The following is a 26538-nucleotide window of genomic DNA, read 5'->3' as shown; positions in this document are numbered from 1 at the left end:
TCTCTCTCTCTCTCTCTCTCTCTCTCTCTCTCTCTCTCTCTCTCTCTCTCTCTCTCTCTCTCTCTCTCGATAAAGAGATACCGAGTTATTCTTTAATTGTTGCAAGTTATTTTTTATTTGTTGTGAGTTATTGTTTATTTGTTGTGAGTTATTGTTTATTTGTTGTGAGTTATTCTTCATTTGTTGTGAGTTATTGTTTATTTGTTGTGAGTTATTCCTTATTTGTTGTGAGTTATTGTTTATTTGTTGTGAGTTATTATTTATTTGTTGTGAGTTATTCTTTATTTGTGAATTATTCTCTGTTTTTTGTGCTATTCTCTATTTGTTGTGAGTTATTCTGTATTTGTTGTGAGTTATTCTTTATTTGTTGTGAGTTATTCTTTGTTTGTTGTGAGTTATTCTTCATTTGTTTGATTTATTCTCTATTTGTTGTGATTTATTCTTTATTTGTTGTGAGTTATTCTTTATTTGTTGTGAGTTATTATTTATTTGCTGTGAGTTATTCTTTATTTGTTGTGAGTTATTCTTTACGAATGTGAATTAGCCACATTGTCCTGGTCTCCGTCCAGACCTTATTTGTATATACAAGTAACCCGCACACAGGAGAGAGGAGCTGGTGACGACGTTTCAGTCTGACTCGGACCATTGACAAGTCACACTAACACACGAAGGTGAGGGAGCCAGATATATATATATATATATATATATATATATATATATATATATATATATATATATATATATATATATATATATATATATATATATATATATATATATATATAAGAGAATGGGACGGGACAAAGAGAGGAAGAAGAAGTGGAGAGAGGTAGAACTAGAGGATTTTTTTATCTCTGTTAAGACTCTTTTGGTCCCTTAAGACTTTAGGCAGTTTTAATATAAATTAGTGTTTTTAAACACTAAACAACTTAACATTAGTAAAAAAAATTAAATTTATGAAAAATTAAATATACAAAAAAAAAAATGTAAGAAAAACGTGAAAATATTGAGATACGTTTTTTTTTTAATTTTAACCTTCCTGGGGGAAAATCAAGTATTTATATGCTATTTTCCAGCCCAAATCAGAGGTGGAAGGATGGTAGGATGAGAACTGGGGTTAGGTTCCAACCAAGCGCATGAGTCTATACCTGATGTTGCCATATTTCTTCTATCAACTCTTAAATTATCAGACTAATTTAGTGATGAAGCCTCTATGGGCTAATATATTCCTCGTATAAGTATTTAAGCTAAGTTAGAGTTAGATATAGAGTAATTTAGCGTAGTATCTACGATTACGTTTATCCCAACCTGCACAAACTGACAACAGCTGGAATCCACTTGTACCAGTGACCCAGTGTGGTTAACACTCACACTAAACAGCCACCTAGAACCCTGTGTAAGAATGACAGTGTAGGCGAAGGCACTCCGCCTAGTCACGCCGATCTACTCCCCTTATTGAACAGCTCAGTTTGAACAAGGGGACTGTCCCTCACTCTGTTTCACTCTTAAGCACACACAGTGAAGGACATTGTAAAGTGATAGTGAAAGACATTGTCCTTCACTATCACTTTACGTAAAAGTGAGAGACTTGTGTGTAAACCCGGGAGTAAGGCGTCTCAACGACGTGTCTGCTGGATGTTATAGGTATACATAAAAGGTAACCATACCGACAAGATGCGGATTAAGACACATGTACAACATCTGGATATTATTATTTGTAGACGATTCGCCAGCCAGTGGCTTTATTAATGCAAGGACATAACGTGAAGAATTATATACAAAAGATGAGGTAATCAGTGCCTCAACCTTGGAGCTGGTGAAGATCACCGTAGTCTTGAAGGAACTGAAGATAAGATTTCGTTCGGATTTTTAACCCCGGAGGGTTAGCCACCCAGGATAACCCAAGAAAGTCAGTGCGTCATCGAGGACTGTCTAACTTATTTCCATTGGGGTCCTTAATCTTGTCCCCCAGGATGCGACACACACCAGTCGACTAATACTCAGGTACCTATATGCTGCTAGGTGAACAGGACAACAGGTGTAAGGAAACGTGTCGAAATGTTTCCACCCGCCGGGAATCGAACCCGGGACCTCCGTGTGTGGAGCGGAAGCTTTAGCCACCAGGCCACCGGGCCACAGTCATAGACCTTGGCGCTTATATACTGGCGACAGGTGTAGGACGTGTAGCAGACGATGACTTTGTGACTGGCAGGCGGGAATGCCCAGTGGAAGTAAGTCATACCCAAGAAATGAGCCAGAAGAAATAAGGATTTTAGATGTCTCTTGTTTCAATATCTTACAGACCTCACACCTCACCATGGTAAGTGCTTCTTAACAATACCATTGAATGCACGTTTATATGTATGCTAATGAGTAGTGCCCAAGTGTGAAAGGTCATCCACTGACCTTCAGTTCATCAGAGATACGACGACACCCACATACACTGCCCTGTGTAGAGACACAGGTGATCCAGGTAACTGGCTGGCAGATTTCCTGGACTGGATTTATCTAATGACTTAGTCGGATAATTAACTGATCGGTCATACACCCACATACACCCTCTATTCTGAATAGCAAAATGGTATACAATACGGACAGGTTCATAAGTAAGTCACATGTGCAACAGTTAGGTATCTTTATTCCAAAACGTTTCGCCTGCACAGTAGACTTCTTCAGTCGGGTACAGAAAAATTTGCAGAGACAGTAGAGATGTGAAGACGATGTAATCAGTCCATCAGCCTACTGTGTAGGCGAAACGTTTCGGAATAACGATACCTAACTGTTGCACATGTGTCTTACTTACCACCCTCTATTCTGCACACTTGCTGTATTTTCTACTTGACACTGACCACTTTCACTCTGACCAGTCGTAAGACTCTGTGTAGAAGGAGTCTTTAAATCTGCCCAAAATAGAATGCCAGTGTTCTTTGGTAATGTTATTCCGGTAAAGGTGATTCAAAATCTTGCTCTCTAATCCTGAACTAGCGTGAGGAAGACTCATAATAGCCAGAATAACTAGCACACTCAAACAAGCACCCAATTTTAGTGAGAACTTAGAGGGAACTGAACCATGAATACAGACACGTGGTACATATTTACTGAAGGTATTTGAGTCCTGGGACATTGATCACTTCAGATACATCAATGTGCTGATGTGTTTCAAGTGATGTATTTGATGTATTTAAAGTGATGTATTTGATGGATTTAAAGTGATGTATTTGATGTATTTAAAGTGATGTATTTAAAGTGATGTATTTGATGGATTTAAAGTGATGTATTTGATGGATTTAAAGTGATGTATTTGATGTATTTAAAGTGATCTATTTAAAGTGATCTATTTAAAGTGATCTATTTAAAGTGATCTATTTAAAGTGATCTATTTAAAGTGATCTATTTGATGGATTTAAAGTGATGTATTTGGAGGGATGTATTCGAAGTGATGTATCTGATGTATTTAAAGTGATGTATTTAAAGTAATGTATTTGATGTAATTAAAGTGATGTATTTGATGTATCCGAAGTGATGTATTTGATGTATTTAAAGTAATGTATTTGATGTATTCAAACTGATGTATTTAGTGTATTTAAAATGATGTATTTCATGTATTTAAAGAAATGTATTTGATGTATTTAAAGAGATGTATTTAGAGGGATATATTTGAAGTGATGTATTTGATGTATCGTATTTTACTGCGTCGAAGACGCTATTTTTACTCCAAAATAAGTCTCGAAAATTTATCCAGCGTATCGGAGGCCGAAGGTTACATAAAAACACGATAAAGAAGGAGCACTGCAGGAGGCCTACTGGCCTATGCCAGTAATCAAAGCTAAGCTCCTGGATATGACCCAATAATGAATCGTAAAAACTATTTTGTATAAGTAATAATGAATAATAAAAATAATCGTAAAAATTCGTTAGCGTTTAGCAGAGGTAAACAGAGGTAAACCAGACGATGGTGTGGGATAAACTATGGTAGTATCAGTAGGCTAATTCACCTGTTTACCATCAAACAGTAGTAAGATGGGGCAGTAAGATACGTTAAGAAACCGTAGTAACATCCGGTAAAATACGGCAGTAAGATACGATAAGATACAATAAAATATAGCAGTAAAATACGGCAGCAAGATACGATAAAATACGGCAATAAAATAAGGCAGTAAGATACGATTAAATACGGCAATAAAATACGTTAAGAAACGGTAGTAAGATACAGTAAGATGCGGGGGTAAGATACGGCAGTGATTTACAGTGAAATACGGTAGTAAGTTACGGTAAGATACGGCAGTAAGTTGCGATAAGATACGGTAGTTATTTACGATAAGATACGACAGTAAGTTACGATAAGACACTGCAGTAAGTTACGATAAGATACGACAGTAAGTTACGATAAGATACGACAGTAAGTTACGATAAGATACGACAGTAAGTTACGATAAGATACGACAGTAAGTTACGATAAGATACTGTAGTAAGTTACGATAAGATACGACAGTAAGTTACGATAAGATACTGTAGTAAGTTACGATAAGATACGACAGTAAGTTACGATACGATACTGCAGTAAGTTACGATAAGATACGACAGTAAGTTACGATAAGACACTGCAGTAAGTTACGATAAGATACGACAGTAAGTTACGATAAGATACTGTAGTAAGTTACGATAAGATACTGTAGTAAGTTACGATAAGACACTGCAGTAAGTTACGATAAGATACGACAGTAAGTTACGATAAGATACTGTAGTAAGTTACGATAAGATACTGTAGTAAGTTACGATAAGATACTGTAGTAAGTTACGATAAGATACTGTAGTAAGTTACGATAAGATACGACAGTAAGTTACGATAAGATACGACAGTAAGTTACGATAAGATACTGTAGTAAGTTACGATAAGATACTGTAGTAATTTACGATAAGATACTGTAGTAAGTTACGATAAGATACTGTAGTAAGTTACGATAAGATACGACAGTAAGTTACGATAAGATACGACAGTAAGTTACGATAAGATACTGTAGTAAGTTACGATAAGATACGACAGTAAGTTACGATAAGATACTGTAGTAAGTTACGATAAGATACGACAGTAAGTTACGATAAGATACTGTAGCAAGTTACGATAAGATACTGTAGTAAGTTACGATAAGATACGACAGTAAGTTAGAGTTGTGTTGTGGTACAAATTCAATCTTATTGAACAGCAAAATCAATACACTGAAAAACAAAATGGTTTTAAAACGTCTGAGAAAAACCATCACAAATCAATATGCAGTGCCAGATGCAGACAGTGCCAGATGCAGACAGTGCCAGATGCAGACAGTGCCAGATGCAGACAGTGCCAGATGCAGACAGTGCCAGATGCAGACAGTGCCAGATGCAGACAGTGCCAGATGCAGACAGAGCCAGATGCAGACAGAGCCAGATGCAGACAGAGCCAGATGCAGACAGTGCCAGATGCAGACAATGCCAGATGCAGACAGTGCCAGATGCAGACAGTGCCAGATGAAGACAGTACCAGATGCAGACAGCGCCAGATGCAGACAGTGCCAGATGCAGACAGTGCCAGATGCAGACAGTGCCAGATGCAGACAGTGCCAGATGCAGACAGTGCCAGATGCAGACAGAGCCAGATGCAGACAGAGCCAGATGCAGACAGTGCCAGATGCAGACAGTGCCAGATGCAGACAGTGCCAGATGCAGACAGTGCCAGATGCAGACAGTGCCAGATGCAGACAGTGCCAGATGCAGACAGTGCCAGATGCAGACAGTGCCAGATGCAGACAGTGCCAGATGCAGACAGTGCCAGATGCAGACAGTGCCAGATGCAGACAGTGCCAGGTACAGACATTGCCAGATGCAGACAGAGCCAGGTGCAGACAGAGCCAGGTGCAGACAGTGAGAGGTGCAGACAGTGCCAGATGCAGACAGTGAGAGGTGCAGACAGTGCCAGATGCAGACAGTGAGAGGTGCAGACAGTGCCAGATGTAGAGAGTGAGAGGTGCAGACAGTGCCAGATGCAGACACTGCCAGATGCAGACAGTGAGAGGCGCAGACAGTGCCAGGTGCAGACAGTGAGAGGTGCAGACAGTGCCAGATGCAGACAGTGAGAGGTGCAGACAGTGCCAGATGCAGACAGTGCCAGATGCAGACAGTGCCAGATGCAGACAGTGCCAGATGCAGACAGTGCCAGATGTAGACAGTGCCAGATGCAGGCAGTGCCAGATGCAGACAGTGCCAGACGCAGACAGTGCCAGGTGCAGACAGTGCCAGGTACAGACATTGCCAGATGCAGAGAGTGAGAGGTGCAGACAGTACCAGGAGCAGACTGTGAGAGGTGCAGACAGTGCCAGATGCAGACAGTGAGAGGTGCAGACAGTGCCAGATGCAGACAGTGCCAGATGCAGACAGTGAGAGGTGCAGACAGTGCCAGATGCAGACAGTGAGATGTGCAGTGTCAGGTGCAGACAGTGCCAGGTGCAGACAGCGCCAGGTACAGACAGTGCCAGATGCAGACAGGGAGAGGAGCAGGCAGTGCCAGATGCAGACAGTGAGAGGTGCAGTGTCAGGTGCAGACAGTGCCAGGTGCAGACAGTGCCAGGTACAGACAGTGCCAGATGCAGACAGTGAGAGGTGCAGACAGTGCCAGATGCAGACAGTGAGAGGTGCAGACAGCACCAGATGCAGACAGTGCCAGATGCAGACAGAGCCAGATGCAGACAGTGAGAGGTGCAGACAGTGAGAGGTGCAGACAGTGCCAGATGCAGACAGTGAGAGGTGCAGACAGTGCCAGATGCAGACAATGAGAGGTGCAGACAGTGCCAGATGCAGACAATGAGAGGCGCAGACAGTGCCAGGTGCAGACAGTGCCAGGTGCAGACAGTGCCAGGTGCAGACAGTGCCAGATGCACACAGTGCCAGATGAACACAGTGCCAGATGCAGACAGTGAGACGTGCAGACAGTGCCATGTGCAGACATTGCCAGATGCAGAAAGTGAGAGGTACAGACAGTGCCAGATGCAGACAGTGCCAGATGCAGAAAGTGAGAGGTACAGACAGTGCCAGATGCAGATAGTGCTAGATGCAGACAGTGAGAGGTGCAGACAGTGCCAGATGCAGACAGTGAGAGGTGCAGACAGTGCCAGATGCAGACAGTGTCAGATGCACACAGTGAGAGGTGCAGACAGTGCCAGGTGCAGACAGTGCCAGATGCAGACAGTGCCAGATGCAGACAGTGCCAGATGCAGACAGTGCCAGATGCAGACAGTGCCAGATGCAGACAGTGCCAGATGCAGACAGTGCCAGATGCAGACAGTGCCAGATGCACACAGTGAGAGGTGCAGACAGTGCCAGGTGCAGACAGTACCAGGTGCAGACAGTGCCAGATGCAGACAGTGCCAGGTGCAGACAGTGCCAGGTGCAGACAGTGCCAAATACAGACAGTGCCAGGTGCAGACAGTGCCAGGTGCAGACAGTGCCAGGTGCAGACAGTGCCAGATGTAGACAGTGCCAGGTACAACAGTGCCAGGTGCAGACAGTACCAGGTGCAGACAGTACCAGGTGCAGACAGTGCCAGATGCAGACAGTGCCAGATGCAGACAGTGCCAGGTGCAGACACTGCCAGGTGCAGACACTGCCAGGTGCAGACACATCCACTCACACATCCAGACACTGCCAGGTGCAGACACATCCACTAGCACGCATCCAGACACTGCCAGGTGCACACACATCCACTAACACGCATCCAGACGCTGCCAGGTGCAGACACATCCACTTGCATGCATCCAGACACTGCCAGGTGCAGACACATCCATTAGCAAGCATCCAGACACTGCCGGGTGCAGACACATCCACTTGAACGCATCCAGACACTGCTGGGTGCAGGCACATCCACTTGAACACATCCAGACACTGCCAGGTGCAGACACATCCACTAGCACGCATCCAGACACTGCCAGGTGCACACACATTCACTAAAAGCATCCAGACGCTGCCAGGTGCACACACATCCACTTGCATGCATCCAGACACTGCCAGGTGCAGACACATCCATTAGCAAGCATCCAGACACTGCCGGGTGCAGACACATCTACTTGAACGCATCCAGACACTGCTGGGTGCAGGCACATCCACTTGAACACATCCAGACACTGCCAGGTGCAGTCACATCCACTAGCACGAATCCAGACACAGCTGGGTGCAGACACATCCACTTGAACGCATCCAGACACCGCCGGGCGCAGGCACATCCACTTGCACGTATCCAGACACTGCCAGGTACAGATATCCACTTGCACGCATCCAGACACTGCTGGGTGCAGACACATCCACTTGCACGTATCCAGATACTGCCGGTTGAAGACACATCCACTTACACGCATCCAGACACTGCCAGGTGCAGACACATCCACTCGCACGCATCCAGGCACTGCCAGGTGCAGACACATCCACTTATACATATCCAGACACTGCCAGGTGCAGACACATCCACTTGCACGTATCTAGACACTGCCTGGTGCAGACACATCCACTTGCACGTATCCAGACACTCTCGGGTGCAGATACATCCACTTGCACGTATCCAGACACTGCCAGGTGCAGACACATCCACTTGCACGTATCTAGACACTGCCAGGTGCAGACACATCCACTTGTACGCATCCAGACACTGCCAGGTGCAGACACATCCACTTGCAGGCATCCAGACACTGCCAGGTGCAGACACGTCCACTTACACGCATCCAGACACTGCCAGGTGCAGACACATCCACTTGCGCGCATCCAGACACTGCCAGGTGCAGACACATCCACTTGCACGCATCTAGACACTGCCAGGTGCAGACACATCCGCTTGCAGGCATCCATCCACTTTCATGTGCAGACACATCCACTTGCACGGATCCTGGCACTGCCAGGTGCAGACACATCCACTTGCACGTATCCAGACACTGCCAGGTGCAGATACATCCGCTTGCACGTATCCAGACACTGCCAGGTGCAGACACATCCACTTGCACGCATCTAGACACTGCCAGGTGCAGACACATCCGCTTGCACGCATCCAGACACTGCCAGGTGCAGACACATTCACTTGCACGCATCCAGACACTGCCAGGTGCAGACACATCCACTTGCACGCATCCAGACACTGCCAGGTGCAGACATCCACTTGCACGCATCCAGACACTGCTGGGTGCAGACACATCCACTTGCAGGCATCCAGACACTGCCGGGTGCAGACACATCCACTTGCACGCATCCAGACACTGCCAGGTGCAGACACATCCACTTGCACGCATCCAGACACTGCCAGGTGCAGACACATCCATTTGCACGCATCCAGACACTTTCAGGTGCAGACACATCCACTTGCACGTATCTAGACACTGCCAGGTGCAGACATATCCACTTGCACGCATCCAGACACTGCCAGGTGCAGACACATCCACTTGCAGGCATCCAGACACTGTCAGGTGCAGACACATCCACTTGCACGTATCCAGACACTGCCAGGTGTAGACACATCCACTTGCACGCATCCAGACATTCTCGGGTGCAGATACATCTACTTGCACGCATCCAGACACTGCTGGGTGCAGGCACATCCACTTGCACGCATCTAGAGACTGCTAGGTGCAGACACATCCACTTGCACGTATACAGGCACTGCCAGGTGCAGACACATCCACTTGCACGTATCCAGACACTGCCAGGTGCAGACACATTCACTTGCACGCATCCAGACACTGTCAGGTGCAGACACATCCACTTGCACGCATCGAGACACTGCTAGGTGCAGACATCCACTTGCACACATCCAGACATTGCCAGGTGCAGACATCCACGTGTACGCATTCAGACACTGCTGGGTGCAGATACATCCACTTGCACGCATCCAGACACTGCCGGGTGCAGGCACATCCACTTGCACGCATCTAGACACTGCTAGGTGCAGACACATCCACTTGCACGCATCCAGACACTGCCAGGTGCATACACATCCACTTGCATGCATCCAAATACTGCCATGTGCAGACACATTCACTTGCACGTATCTAGACACTGCCTGGTGCAGACACATCCACTTGCACGTATCCAGACACTGCCAGGTGCATACACATCCACTTGCACGTATCCAGACTCTGCCAGGTGCAGACACATCCACTTGCACGCATCCAGAAACTGCCGGGTGCAGAAACATCCACTTGCACGCATCCAAACACTGAGTGGAAAGAAAACACAGCTACTCAGGTCCAGTTCATGTATTGTAAGTGACTCAGATAAGTGTGTCCTGTAAATGTTTAGTTGCGGCTACACTGAGTGACACTGAGCGCGACTCGACTCAAGAAATCGTAATGACACGATTGCAAACAAACCATACCCTCGGCCGGGATTGAACCCGCGATCATAGAGTCTCAAAACTCCGGCCCGTCGCGTTAGCCACTAGCTCTTGCAAACTGAAGAATGATTCACTACCCAAAAACAGAAAACAATGGAAATCAAGGATCACAGTGAAAATAAGTCACTTGTCTCATTTTCTTTTTTTTTTATTTGGTTATTCTAAGTAATTTACATACATGTTATTATGTATGATAATTAGTTTTAGCTGGCTATCAAACTTCCCAGTCATCTCCGTCAGTGATAAAAACCCCGGAAGCAACCATCAACACCTGTTTTTGTGTGTGATGCCTCAGGCTTAACCTAACGTTAACACAATTACTATGGATACTGTTTTTTTTCTCTCTCTCTCAAAATTTAGCCAGTCAGACTTGAGAGGGGATGGGGTTTCTCAACACCTGGGCGTCTTGGTCGCCGTATAGTGATGTATTTGATGTATCTGAAGTGATGTACTTGATGTATGATTGCTATCTTTTCTTTCCTTCTCATAAACAGGTAAGGTGACAAGAAAATCCTACATTCATATACACTAATATTTATTTTCTTGCATATTACTTAATAATTTATATTCCTGAAACCTTTCTTCATCTTTCTACTTTCATCAATTTTCACGTATTGCAGTTTGTTCCACTCCAGGTTATATTGTAATAGTTTTTTTTTTTTTTGTAATTCTTTGAAGATGTCTTCTCTGTTTCCTTTGTTGCGAATGATATCTAATTTATAATTAATGAAGCCTGATCCGAGACCGAGGCCGCAGGGGCGACCACTGGAACCATCAGCAAATAACAGAACCCACTAAACAGGACGCAGTATAATTTACCCACGACCCATGAAGGAACAGCCTCACGGTACATCTTGAGTGTTCCACATCTTACTCAAGTTCAAGGACTTGCAACACTAAGTCAGCACTCAGGAAGGAGGAACTTAGCCAGAAATTGCTTACATTCTGTCACTGCTGCACTGTAATTTTCTCTGTAATATATATAGAATCTTTCAATCCATATCTTCATCTTACTGTTATCTTAGTGCATATATATATATATATATATATATATATATATATATATATATATATATATATATATATATATATATATATATAAACATTGCATAGCCAGATACACCTATTTTCCTTAGCGTTCCTAATCTCTAGGTGACTGAAGATAGGTTTCATAATACTGATTCTCATGACCAAACACGGAACCGGACCCGGTTACCAAGCGAAACTTCTGTCCAGATACTATAAATAAGCTCGTAGATATGAATGAAAGCACGGACGCAGCGAACATGTATGTGTACTCAGACTGACCTTGGCAGCCAAGTAGTTCGAAGCGGAGAGACGGATGGGAGTGCCAGTCTAAGACGTGCAGTCTGATGAAGCGACCCTCTACTGGAGGTTCCACGAAGTTGTGACGAGTCTGGTGGGAGTCTACGTTAGCTTGAAACACCTGTGGGCAAGAGGGAACACCTGTTATATGTGGAAAACACATATACACATATCAAACAATATATTACATTTCACGAGATCACACATGAGGTGTCATCAAATTGCAAACTGCATGGGCGAAAAATTGACAACGAAGGTTCCACATAAGCGCATTTCTGTCATCTTGCTAACTTTTCGATGTTAATTACATATCTCAGTGCAGGTGTTGATATTATACATATGTATATATATATATGTGTGTGTGTGTGTGTGTGTGTGAGTATAAAAATAATTTATTATTTCTGTACATCACAGAACAATATTCTGAATAAATAGTTTACAACAGTGACAAAGGTGATAAATAAGACACTTGTGCAACATTTGGATATCTTCATTTTAGAAACGTTTCGCCAGGCAGTGACTTCCTCAGTCCAGTGCAGAGACAGGTGGAAGACAGGGAGGAGTTTGAGTCTGAGGGACTGATTACCTCAAATTCCTCTTCATCTTCCAACTCTCTCTGTACTGGACTGAAGAATCCACTGTCTGGCGAAACGTTTCCAGAATAAAGACTCAAGAAGTGTTGTACAAGTGTCTCATTTATCAAGAGAACGATATTACTGAACCAGTGTAGGTAAACATCCACAAAACACTTCAAGATTTATTCTAACAACATTTCGCCCTATTTTAACAACATTTCGCACTATTTTAACAACATTTCGCCCAGTGAAAACTTTATTATATTCTTACTAAGCAAAAATAAGTCGAAAAATATCTCTTAAATGTATCAAGAAATTTAAAACATTAAAAGAGTACTGTGAAAACTGTAAATTCAGAAAACTGACGTTTTCAAAACAGACCAGAAATGAAACACAGTGGAACAGAATTCTTCCTCCGTAAGCCATGCGTGTCGTAAGAGGCAACTAAAATGCCGGGAGCAAGGGGGTAGTAACCTCTTCTCTATAAATTACTAAATTTAAAGAGAGAAACTTTAGTTTTTCCTTTTTGGTCACCCTGACTTGGTGGGATACTACCGATTCATTGACAAAAATAAAAATTAAGAGATAAACGGGAAAATGAAGCGCCCGCTAGCAGCCGTCTGGTCGTTGACCTTCAGCCGGGTTCTGAGAACTGTGAAGTTAAAACCAACAGAGCGACTGTGTTAATTTACTCAGTGAAGCTGAACACAGGTTGCTATAACGTGACTTGGATAACACTTACGTTGATATCATCTCAGCTACACTCTGGAAATGACCTGTTGTTTAAATTAACCCCTAAACCAAACTTAAGAAGAGTTAGACTAATTTTTTGATCAGCTAAGTCATTCCGAGGAAAAATAATTCCTTGCTTGATAATCTTGTCTCCTTTCTATGTCACAAATTTGGAGAACTTTGTAATAAGGTGTTTGGTACCTGATCAGAAATACGAGTAATCTGTTCATCTTGTTTTTACTCCCGTGTTAATTATCTTCCTCGCAGAAGATCTGGAACAAAACACAGATACCCCCCCCCCTAGAAGAAACTTTATAACGACGTATCGGACCGACTTGGACCATTAAGTAGTGACTTGCTAATGGTCCATATCAGACCGAAACATCGTCCTAAAGTATAACATGTGCGGGTTATTTGTGTATTTTCTAACAGGTAAAGCCGGATGATTGAAATATTGAGTCCTTTACCCTTAAAGTCCCCTTAAAGTCATTTACCCTTAAAGTCCCCTTAAAGTCATTTTCCCTTAAAGTCCCCTTAAAGTCATTTTCCCTTAAAGTCCCCTTAAAGTCATTTTCCCTTAAAGTCCCCTTAAAGTCATTTTCCCTTAAAGTCCCCTTAAAGTCATTTTCCCTTAAAGTCCCCTTAAAGTCATTTCCCCTTAAAGTCCCCTTAAAGTCATTTCCCCTTAAAGTCCCCTTAAAGTCATTTCCCCTTAAATTCGTTTCATTAAGATGCTTAATAAAACACATTATAGATAAAGATCTATATAAATAAAAAGATTTCTTTAGTAATAATGGTAAAATTACCGACAAAATGTTAGGTGAATATACACAGATGCAATAAATATTGCTTGTTATTGTGTAACGTATAGCTGTCTGTCAAGCTCCTGCAGACTGAACCATTGCCACAATAAAATGTCAAATTAGTTGGATATGTGTCCAATTACCTAGCAGCCTCCTCTAAGCCTGGCGTAAATGCTGTAACTGAAGAAAACCGATCGCTTCAGGCGAAGAAAATACAGTTAAATTGTGAGAAATGGTCTGGTGATACTGACAGGATGTGGAGAAGGACACTTACGTACAGTTCACTGGACATTTAATAGAGGACACGTTTGTAGATGAATGGTTCAGAGAACCGACATGTTGATAAATTAGACACATGTGCAGCTCTTGGGTATCTTTATTGAGGAAACGTTTCGCCACACGGTGGCTTCATCAGTCCATACAAAGGAGAATCTTGAAGAACAGGAGGAGAATGAGGTAATCAGCCCTCAACCTTGAGTCGATGTGGTCAGTCCATCAATCCATTTCGCCACCGAGTGGCGAAACGTTTCCTCAATAAAGATACCCAAGAGTTGCACATGTGTCTAATTTAGGACACGTTTCGCCACTAGCGGCTCAGTGCTGAAGAAGTCTCATAAGTATCCTTGTTTTAAAACGGAATGTGTTAACGTAACGTGTTTCACGCAGTGTTGCATTAGTCTGTGTTGATGTGTCGTAATATGTGTGTTAGTCTCGCGGAGGTGAATGCTCAGGTGGAGTCGAGTGAAACGTTGATTTGAGCGAAAGACTGACAACCTGAAGTGTTTCAAAATGATAGGCAGTAAGCTAACATGTAGACACGGTCGATGTTTCGCACGGTGAGAGCTTCAAGTTACTTAATACTGTCTCTAGGAAGTACGTCTTCTTTCTCTGTTATCTTCATCAGCTTCATCAAGCCTGAGGGACTGATCTCCCCAAACTACTTGTTCCCTTCTTCCACCGTCTACAGTGATCTTTTGATAAAGATTCACTGAGTGGAACATTTTTTCCTAATAAGATCTCGGTATACATGTCCTTGAGACACCTGCTTCACAAGGAACTTCTGAAAATTATAGAGCGATAGGTGGTCACTAAACTTGTGATCCAGCGGTAATACGTAACTCACCAAATCGTAATGACACGATTGCAAACAAACCATACCACGGGCGGGGCTAGAACCAGCGGTCAGAGAGTCTCAAAACTCCAATCTTGAGCGAAACATTGTATTAAAAACACATCTTCTATTGCCATGTTCCTTGATACCACTTGTCTATTTTTTACCACAGTCTTCCTTAATGAACCAAGATAACAGATCATTAAAACGTAACTCATGCATGTCTCAAAGATAACTTCCTCCTCAAGGCTGATAAAACATCAATTATATTTTTTATCAGTCAGGTCTAAGCAAGGAGTAAACCCGGTAATACCTGTCATAAGTGTCCGGGGCCCAAAACTGTTCAACAGCCTCCCATCAAGCATTAGGGGAATTACCAATAAACTCCTGGCTGCCTTCAAGAGAGAGCTGGACAGATACCTAAAGTCAGTGCCGGATCAACCGGGCTGTGGCTCGTACGTCGGACTGCGTGCGGCCAACAGTAACAGCCTAGTTGATCAGGCCCTGATCCATCGGGAGGCCTGGTCATGGACCGGGCCGCGGGGGCGTTGATCCCCGGAATAACCTCCAGGTAACCTCCAGGTAACCTCCAGGTAACCTCCAGGTAACCTCCAGGTAACCTCCAGGTCATTTGTTTACATTGAACGTGTTAGACAGTTCATTTTTGCATTTTAATTTTCTGAATAGTGTTGAATAGCCTCACAGCTTGTAGTATATATACATAGAGTATATACATTCCCCAGAGAGAAATTAGGTCTACTAATAACGATCCCAAATGGGTTAACAGGAGTCTAAAGCATCTATTAGGGGAGAAAAGGGGAATTTATAGGCGCAACCTACTTCCACATTGAACAAATGTGACACCACCTATGACTGCTGCACCTCTCCTGCCATACGGTTTATAAGCTGCTTCTCCGCTCATCTGCCGTATTCTACTCAAGATTGATGGACTGAACACATCGACTCAAGGTTGAGGGACTGATTACCTCATTCTCCTCCTGTTCTTCAAGTTTCTCCTATGTATGGACTGATGAAGCCACTGTGTGGCGAAACTTTTCCTCAATAAAGATACCCAGAAGAGGAGAGGTTAACCTTACTGACCAATATGTTCAGCTTAAAAGAGAAGTAAAAAAGGCGATTAGATAGGCTAAACGTGACTATGAAATTAGAGTTGCTAATGAATCAAAGACTAATCCAAAGGGGTTCTTTCAAGTGTATAGGACGAAGGTGAAGGAAAAAGTAGGACCTCTGAAAACTGGGAATGGACAGCTGACGGATAATGAACTGGAAATGTGTTCCTTATTTAATGACTATTTTTTGTCAGTTTTTACACAGGAAGATGTTAATGAGATTCCAGTAATTAACAATTATTTAGTTCCTGATGAATTTAAGTTAACTAATATTACTGTCACGAGGGACATGGTTATTAAACAGATAGACAAACTGAAACAAAATAAGTCCCCGGGACCCGATGAGTTGTTTTCCAGGGTACTTAAGGAATGCAAGATGGAGCTTAGTCAGCCATTAAATACTGTCGGAAGGAGAGGTGCAGAGTAGTAGTAGTAGTGAGAATGTAGCCACTGAGAGGTCAGGTCCCTCTCAGATCCAACAGTTCTCACTTGAAAGGGTTGTCCAAGGTGTTTTCTGTACCAAGAGGCCATGTGTTGCAGTGTCTGACAAGATGAACATCAAAATGGTATACAATACCGACAGGTTGGTAGGTAAGACACATAGGCAACAGTTAGACAACTTTATTCCGAAACGCTTCGCATAATTGTCTTTAGCAGGACATGCCTAGTATGAGAGGGCTGGGCTGCTGCAATATTCCTCCGTTCATGTGTTCTTATAAGAACATAATATATTACAAGTGATCAAGATTAGAAAGGATGTTTTAGATTTAGAAAGGACGTAGAAAAGTATTGGTTTGGAAAATGGGTTAGTTGATGAGTGGAACAGTCTACCTAGTTGGGTTATTGAGGCTAGGACTTTGGGTAGTTTCAAATTTAGGTTGGATAAATACATGACTTGCACATCAGAGCTTATTTCTTGGGTAGCATTGAAAATTGGGTTGGGCAAATGTTTTGTTAGTGTGATGAATTGTAAAGGATCTGCCTAGTATGGACCAAACAGGCCTGCTGCAGCGTTCCTCCTTTCTTATGTTCTTATGATACTCAAGAATATAATTCTGAAGATTGAGACACTTATGAAACATGTTGCATAAGTGTCCCAATCTTCAACTTGTCGACAAGGTTTTTCAAACCATTCATCACAATATAATTCTGGCTTCCTGCCTCGTTATATGATAGAGTAAAAAAATGCACAAGTTTTTATCACATCTCCGGGATTATTCGTGGCCCAGCACCGCCATTGCAGTGTTTTCAAATAAAGTTAGGGTGACTTCAAGGACGGCAGTACATTGACCAACTATCTGTCCCTAACTGTGGTTCCAGAAACGCACATGCAGGAAATAATGTTTGAGCAGAGAGAAGCCCAGGAGGCAGCTCAGACGAAAATTCACACACACATGAGCTATTAAATCTCTGCAACAAATTCACTTTAAAGCAGCAAATAATAGAGCCAACAAGACTGGAAAATACACTAGACTTCATCTTCAATAATTACCGTCCAATAAGCCTGACATCCATAGTGGGCAAGTTATTAAAATCAATTATAGCTGATATTATTAGAAGTCACCTTGAAGAGCATAACTTGATAAATAAATCTCAGCATGGATTCACGAGAGGTCGTTCCTGCCTGACAAACTTGCTGACGTTCTTCAATAGAACATTTGAGGCAGTTGACAGTGACAAGGAATATGATATTGTTTGGAAATAAATGGCATAAAATACCGGCACAATGGAACTATGTAGATGAGTGGTTCAGAGAACCGACATGTTGATAAATTAGACACATGTGCAACTCTTGGGTATCTTTATTGAGGAAACGTTTCGCCACACAATGGCTTCATCAGTCCATACAAAGGAGAATCTTGAAGAACAGGAGGAGAATGAGGTAATCAGTCCCTCAACCTTGAGTCGATGTGGTCAGTCCATCAATCTTGAATAGAATACGGCATACGTGCGGAGAAGGAGCTTATAAACCGTTGGTAGGAGAGGTGTGCGCAACAAGGTCAACAGATTACTTGGATTTATCTCAAGAAGTATAAGTAACAGAAGTCCAAAATGATAGGATGGATGATGAGAACTTTCAAAACTAGTAATGTCTAGCCCATAATGAGTCTCTTCAAATCGCTTGTTCTCTCTAGGCTGGAATATTTCTATATACTCACGGCCGAAATTGCTGTCAAGGAGAATGTACAGAAAACTTTCACAGCACACATAAGTACAATAAAGCACCTAAATTACCCTTGATTTGTATTCCCTGGAACGCAGACGAGAAAGAAACATAATAATATACAATTGGAAAATCCTAGAGTGACTAGTCTCAAATGTACATACGAAAAATCACTCCCTACGAAAGGAAAGACTCGGCAGGAGATGCAACATTCCCCCAATGAAAAGCAGGGGCGCCACGAGTACGCTAAATGACAACACAATAAGTGTCAGGGGCCCAAGACTAACTGCCTCCCAGCATGCATAAGGGGGATTACTTATAGACTTTTGGCTGTCTTCAAGAAGGCCCTGGACAGGTACCTATACTCAGTACCTGATCAGCCGGGTTATAGTTCATATGTCCATTTGTGTACGACCAGCAGAAACAGCCTGGTTGATCAGGCCCTGTTCCACTACGAGGTCTGGTCACAGATCGGGCTGCGGGGGCGTTGATCCCTGAAACCCACTCCACGTATACTCCAGGTATCTGATGCCCCGAGGAATCAGAGCACCCCCACGTATCCTTCAGAGTGCAGGTACTGTGCTTCCTACTCTCAGAGCTGAAGTCTGGCTGGCAGGTTTGCCCTTAATCCCTTCGTAACTGTCGCACTGTTCACACTCCAACAGCAAGTCAACTATATCAAAACACTTGTCTCCAGTCACTCCGACATGCTCACTCATGCCTGCTGGATGCTCAAGACCCAATCACTCAAAGTTTTCTTCACACCCTCCCTCACACCTGTGGCCTGGTGGCAAAAGCTCTCGCTTTTCACGGTGAGGTACCGGGTTCGATTTCCGGCGAAAGGGTGGAAACATTGGGGGTGTTTCTTTACCCCGGAATGGGTACCTGGGTGTTAGTCGACTGGTGTGGGTCGCATCCTGGGATAAAACTGACTTAATTTGCTCGAAATACTCAGCATAACAAGTGATTTTCTATATAGTAGTATGTCATTGATGTCAGCTAGGACTGTATACCTTGTACATGTACTTGTAGAAATAAAGATATTATTATTATTATTATTATTATTATTATTATTATTATTATTATTATTATTATTATTATTATTATTCCAGGGCCGCCCTCTACACCACCTTCTACGTCATGGAAGACGCTTCACATAGCTGTAGTTACTTTACCTCTTGGAGACGTAGGTTTAATATGTACATAAAGTTACTACTACTATTACTACTACTACTATATTACTACTACTATTACTGCAACTGGTACTAAATAATAATAATAATAATAATAATAGTAATATCACCACCTGCCATTGCAAATAGACTCCTGCAAAAAGCATAATAATGCTGACTTATGTGATATAAATGGTGTTGAAAGAAGACAAGTTGAAGAATGAGACAGTTGTTCAGTATTTGGGAATCTATGTTCTGGAGAAACGTTTTGCCTGGAGAAGTTTGAATATATCTGAAAGTGAGACCATCCCTCCCGTTATTATTTATATTAATAAGTGAGGATCATCACGAGATGAGATGACGAAGAATATACACACGGAGGATCGAGCTTCCAACACTCATTGTTTTGAATGGCCCACACGGGTTTAGCTGCACAGGAAGTGTATTATAAACGTCAAGTTATGGAGATTTCGATGCATCAAAAAGAGTCCCTTACCCCTGCCAGGCATGAAATGTGGTCCCTGGTGTTGGACACTAGGAGTGGACTCGTCCCTTACCCCTGCCAGGCATGAAATGTGGTCCCTGGTGTTGGACACTAGGAGTGGACTCGTCCCTTACCCCTGCCAGGCATGAAATGTGGTCCCTGGTGTTGGACACTAGGAGTGGACTCGTCCCTTACCCCTGCCAGGCATGAAATGTGGTCCCTGGTGTTGGACACTAGGAGTGGACTCGTCCCTTACCCCTGCCAGGTATGAAATGTGGTCCCTGATGCTGGACACAAGGAGTTGACACGTCCCTTACCCCTGCCAGGCATGAAGTGTTGTCCCTGGTGTTGGACACTAGGAGTGGACTCGTCCCTTACCCCTGCCAGGCATGAAGTGTTGTGCCTGGTTTTGGACACTAGGAGTGGACTCGTCCCTTACCCCTGCCAGGTATGAAATGTTGTCCCTGGTGCTGGACACTAGGAGTTGACACGTCCCTTACCCCTACCAGGCATGAAGTGTTGTCCCTGGTGCTGGACACTAGGAGTTGACACGTCCCTTACCCCTGCCAGGCATGAAGTGTTGTCCCTAGTGCTGGACACTAGGAGTGGACTCGTCCCTTACCCCTGCCAGGCATGAAGTATTATCCCTGGTGCTGGACACAAGGAGTAGACTCGTCCCTTACCCCTGCAAGGTATGAAATGTGGTCTCTGGTGCTGGACACAAGGAGTAGACTCGTCCCTTACCCCTGCAAGGTATGAAGTGTGGTCCCTGGTGCCGGACACAAGGAGTAGACTCGTCCCTTACCCCTGCCAGGCATGAAGTGTGGTCCCTGGTGCTGGACACAAGGAGTAGACTCGTCCCTTACCCCTACCAGGCATGAAGTGTGGTCCCTGGTGCTGGACACAAGGAGTAGACTCGTCCCTTACCCCTGCCAGGCATGAAGTGTGGTCCCTAGTGCTGGACATAAGGAGTAGACTCGTCCCTTACCCCTGCCAGGCATGAAGTGTGGTCCCTGGTGCTGGACACAAGGAGTAGACTCGTCCCTTACCCCTGCCAGGCATGAAGTGTGGTCCCTGGTGCTGGACACAAGGAGTAGACTCGTCCCTTACCCCTGCCAGGCATGAAGTGTGGTCCCTGGTGATGGACACAAGGAGTAGACTCGTCCCTTATCCCTGCCAGGCATGAAGTGTGGTCCCTGGTGATGGACACAAGCAGTAGACTCGTCCCTTACCACTGCCAGGCATGAAGGGTGGTCCCTGGTGCTGGACACAAGGAGTAGACTCGTTCCTTACCACTTCCAGGCATGAAGTGTGGTCCCTGGTGCTGGACACAAGGAGATGACTCGTCCCTTCCCCCTGCCAGGCATGAAGTGTGGTCCCTGGTGCTGGACACAAGGAGTAGACTCGTCCCTTACCCCTGCCAGGCATGAAGTGTGGTCCCTGGTGCTGGACACAAGGAGTAGACTCGTCCCTTACCCCTGCCAGGCATGAAGTGTGGTCCCTGGTGCTGGACAAAAGGAGTAGACTCGTCCCTTACCCCTGTCAGGTATGAAGTGTGATCCCTGGTGCTGGACACAAGGAGTAGACTCGTCCCTTACCCCTGCCAGGCATGAAGTGTGGTCCCTGGTGCTGGACACAAGGAGTAGACTCGTCCCTTACCCCTGCCAGGCATGAAGTGTGGTCCCTGGTGCTGGACACAAGGAGTAGACTCGTCCCTTACCCCTGCCAGGCATGAAGTGTGGTCCCTGGTGCTGGACACAAGGAGTAGACTCGTCCCTTACCCCTGCCAGGTATGAAGTGTGATCCCTGGTGCTGGACACAAGGAGTAGACTCGTCCCTTACCCCTGCCAGGCATGAAGTGTGGTCCCTGGTGCTCGACACAAGGAGTAGACTCGTCTCCTACACCTTCCATGCATGAAGTGTTGTCCCTGGTGCTGGACACAAGGAGTAGACTCGTCCCCTACACCTTCCAGGCATGAAGTGTTGTCCCTGGTAAGTGACACAATAAGTAGACTCGTCCCCTACCCTTGATAGGCATGAAGTGTGGTCCCTGGTGCTGGACACAAGGAGTAGACTCGTCCCCTACACCTTCCAGGCATGAAGTGTTGTCCCTGGTAAGTGACACAATAAGTAGACTCGTCCCCTACCCTTGATAGGCATGAAGTGTGGTCCCTGGTGCTGGACACAAGGAGTAGACTCGTCCCCTACACCTTCCAGGCATGAAGTGTTGTCCCTGGTAAGTGACACAATAAGTAGACTCGTCCCCTACCCTTAATAGGCATGAAGTGTGGTCCCTGGCGCTGGACACAAGGAGTAGACTAGTCCCCTACACCTTTCAGGCATGAAGCGTTGTCCCTGGTACCTGACACAAGTAGACTCGTTCCCTATCCTGACAGGCATGAAGTGTTGTCCCTGGTATCTGACACAAGGAGTAGACTCGTCCCCTACCCTTGCCAGGCGTGAAGTGTTGTCCCTGGTACGTGATACAAGGAGTAGACTCGTCCTCTACCCCTGCCAGGCATGAAATGTTGTCCCTAGTACCTGACACAAGGATTAGACTCGTCGCCTACCCCTGACAGGCATGAAGTGTTGTCCCTGGTGCTAGACACAAGGAGTAGACTCGTCCCCTACCCCTGCCAGGCATGAAGAGTTGTCCCTGGTGCTAGTCACAAGGAGTAAACTCGTCCCCCTGCCAGTCATGAAGTGTTGTCCCTGGTACTGGACATAAGGAGTAGACTCGTCCCCCTGCCAGGCATGAAGTGTTGTCCCTGGTACTGAACATAAGGAGTAGACTCGTCCCCCTGCCAGGCATGAAGTTTTGTCCCTGGTACTGAACATAAGGAGTAGACTGGTTCCCCCTGCCAGGCATGAAGTGTTGTCCCTGGTACCTGACACAAGGATTAGACTCGTCCCCTACCCCTGACAGGCATGAAGTGTTGTCCCTGGTACTGAACATAAGGAGTAGACTGGTTCCCCCTGCCAGGCATGAAGTGTTATCCCTGGTACCTGACACAAGGATTAGACTCGTCCCCTACCCCTGACAGGCATGAAGTGTTGTCCCTGGTGCTAGACGCAAGGAGTAGACTCGTCCCCTACCCCTGCCAGGCATGAAGTGTTGTCCCTGGTGCTGGACATAAGGAGTAGATTCGTCCCCCTGCCAGGAATAAAGTGTTGTCCCTGGTACTGGACATAAGGAGTAGACTCGTCCCCCTTCCAGGCATGAAGTATTGTCCCTGGTACTGGACATAAGGAGTAGACTCGTCCCCCTGCCAGGCATGAAGTGTTGTGCCTGGTGCTAGACACAAGGAGTAGACTCGCCCTCCTCAAAGATTGATATAATCTCCTGCGCGGCTTCTGGTGATATATTTACTGGGAGTGCCAATAAGAATTCCTACCTCTGATGTCACAACTATTATGAACAACGTAAATGTGTGAGTCGTAGCCTTGACAAAGCACCAGCAAAATATTTTTGAGGTTTCCTAGTCACACTTACGTAAGCATAGCACCTCCCTAAGCTGATGCTGTGTACCAACATACAGACTGGTGTATATGTGTTTTTCACACTCGTGTGACAAGAGCGTAGCACCTCCCTGAGCTGTTGTCTAATATCCTACTGTCTGGTGTGTATGTGTGTTTCACACATATATGACAGGAGAGTTGCACCTCCCACTATGGTTGCTCTTCACTAAGCAACTTGTCTCGCTTACTCCTCACACACAAATACAAACCAACAGAATACATTACTGGTAACCATAATAGAGTAACGAACACTAATCCAAGATATAAACAAGCACACACTAAGACAATAATATATATATATATATATATATATATATATATATATATATATATATATAAGGTAGTATGTTGGTAGACAGCAACCACCCAGGGAGGTACCACCGTACTACCAAGGAAATGTGAAGCAAAAGCCTGTAATTGTTTTACATAATGGTAGGCTTGCTGGTGTCTTTTTTTGCCTCATAAGCATGCAAGATTTCAGGTACGTCTTGTTCCTTCTACTTAGGTCACACTACACATGCATGTACACGTTTATGTATACACACTCATCTGAGTTTTCTTTGATTTTATCTTAATAGTTCTTGTTCTTATTACTTTTCCATTCATATCCATGGGAAAGTGGAATAAAAATCTTTCCTCCGTAAGCCATGTGTGTTGTAAAAGTCAACTAAAATGCCGGGAACAATGGGCTAGTAACCCCTTTTCTTGTAAAGATTACTAAAAAGAAAATGAGGAAAACCATCAAAGTGGGATGTTTGAATGTGCGTGGATGTTGTGCGAATGATAAGAAAAAGATGATCGTGGATGTTCTGAATGAGAAGAAGCTGGATGTCCTGGCTTTAAGTGAAACAAAGATGAAGGAGGTGGGAGAGTTTCAGTGGGGGGAAATAAATGGGATTAGGTCAGGGGTTTCAACTAGAGTTAGAGCTAAAAAAGGAGTAGCAATAATGTTGAAGGATAAGTTATGGCAGGAAAATAAAGAAATAAATGTATAAATTCAAAGATTATGTAGAGTAAAATAAGGATTAGATGTGAAAAGTGGGTTATAGTAAGTCTTTATGCACCTGAAGAAGAGAGAAGTGTAGAGGAGAGAGAGAGAGATTTTGGGAAATGTTGAGTGAGTTCGTGGGGAGTTTTGAACCAAGTGTGTGAGTACTTGCGGTTGGGGTTCCCAATGCTAAAGTGGGTAAAAATGTTGTGGAGGGAGTAGTAGGTAAATTTGGGGTGCCAGGGGTATACGAAAATGGGGAATCTTTAATTGAGCTATGTGTAGAAAGAGGTTTGGTAATAAGTAACACATATTTTATGTAAAAGAGGAAAAATAAGTATACAAGGTTTGATATAGCACGTAATGAAAGTAGTTTGTTAGATTATGTATTGGTGGACAAAAGGTTGATGGGTAGGCTTCAGGATGTACATATTTATAGAGGGGCAACTGACATATCAGATCGTTATTTAGTTGTAGCTACAGTTAGAGTAAGAGATAGATGGGACAAAAGAAAAATGGCAACAGTAAGTAAGAGAGAGGTGAAGGTGTATAAACTAAGGGAGAAGGAAGTTAGGATGAGATATGAAATTTAGACACATGTGCAACATCTGGGTATCTTTATTGTAGACGTTTCGCCAACCAGTGGCTTTATCAATACAAATTCTAGGACATAACTTGAAGACAGTAGGACTATATACAGAAGATGAGGTAATCAGTCCCTCAACCTAGGAGTAGGTGCGAAGAGCACCGCAGTCGTGGAGATTCTGAAGCAGAAGCAAAGAGCCTGGCGTTTATATAGTAACGTCAGGTGTAGCAGACGAGGGCATAGTCACTGGTAGGCGGGATTCCCCAGTGGAAGTAGGTCCTTCCCAAAGAGATGGGTTAATTGTAGTAGTAGTTGTCGTAGCCGAGAAGGTTATGTACATGTCCTCAGAATCAAGATTCCATGATGTTGCAGTGTCTGGAATCTTGATTCTGAGGACATGTACATAACCTTCTCGGCTACGACAACTACTACTACAACTAAACCATCTCTTTGGGAAGGACCTACTTCCACTGGGGAATCCCGCCTACCAGTAACTATGCCCTCGTCTGCTACACCTGACGTTGCTATATAAACGCCAGGCTCATTGCTTCTGCTTCAGAATCTCCACGACTGCGGTGCTCTTCGCACCTACTCCTAGGTTGAGGGACTGATTACCTCATCTTCTGTATATAGTCCTACTGTCTTCAAGTTATGTCCTAGAATTTGTATTGATAAAGCCACTGGTTGGCGAAACGTCTACAATAAAGATACCCAGATCATACCCCGGCTGGGATTGAACCCGCGGTCATAGAGTCTCAAAACTCCAGCCCGCGGGTTCAATCCCGGTCGGGGTATGGTTTGTTTGCAATCGTGTCATTACGATTTCGTGAGTCAAGATACCCAGATGTTGCACATGTGTCTTAATTTCATCTTGTCGGTATTATATACCATTCTTACACAGAGTGAGATATAAACAACTATTGGCAGAAAGGTGGACTTGTGCAAGTATGGGTAGTGGGGGGGTTGAAAAGGGTTGGAATAGTTTTAAAAATGCAGTATTAGAATGTGGGGCAGAAGTTTGTGGTTATAGGAGGGTGGGTGCAGGAGGAAAGAGGAGTTATTGGTGGAATGATGAAGTAAAGGGTGTGATAAAAGAGAAAAAGGTAGCATACGAGAGGTTTTTGCAAAGCAGAAGTGTTATAAGAAGAGTAAAAGAAAGGTGAAGAGAGTGGTGAGAGAGTGCAAAAGGAGAGCAAATGATTGAGTGGGAGAGGCACTGTCAAGAAATTTTGTTGAGAATAAGAAAAAAAAATTGGAGTGAGATAAACAAGTTAAGAAAGCCTAGGGAACGAATGGATTTGTCAGTTAAAAACAGAGTAGAGGAGTTAGTAGATGGGGAGAGGGAGGTTTTGGGGAGACGGCGAGAATATTTTGAGGAACTTTTAAATGTTGAGGAAGAAAGGGAAGCAGTAATTTCATGCACTGGCCAGGGAGGTATACCATCTTTTAGGAGTGAAGAAGAGCAGGATGTGAGTGTGGGGGAGGTACGTGAGGCATTACATAGAATGAAAGGGGGTAAAGCAGCTGGAACTGACGGGATCATGACAGA

General features: G+C 44.1%; 1 protein-coding gene across 3 annotated transcripts in view; it reads right to left on the bottom strand.

Annotated features, from left to right (window-relative positions):
- The window catches only part of LOC128700552 (lactadherin), a 408199-nt gene that overhangs the window by 69480 nt on the left and 312181 nt on the right, over positions 1-26538 (bottom strand). For all 3 annotated transcript variants that reach the window (XM_053793825.2, XM_053793826.2, XM_053793827.2), the window contains exon 5: positions 11708-11846. In XM_053793825.2, coding sequence (XP_053649800.1) covers positions 11708-11846 — 139 coding nt within the window. The remainder of the gene's footprint in view (positions 1-11707; positions 11847-26538) is intronic.

This window comes from Cherax quadricarinatus, chromosome 65 (genome assembly GCF_038502225.1).
Source record: "Cherax quadricarinatus isolate ZL_2023a chromosome 65, ASM3850222v1, whole genome shotgun sequence".
Taxonomy (NCBI): domain Eukaryota; kingdom Metazoa; phylum Arthropoda; class Malacostraca; order Decapoda; family Parastacidae; genus Cherax; species Cherax quadricarinatus.
The sequence above is the reverse complement of the archived record's forward strand: the minus strand, read 5'-3'. Positions and strand labels throughout refer to the sequence as shown.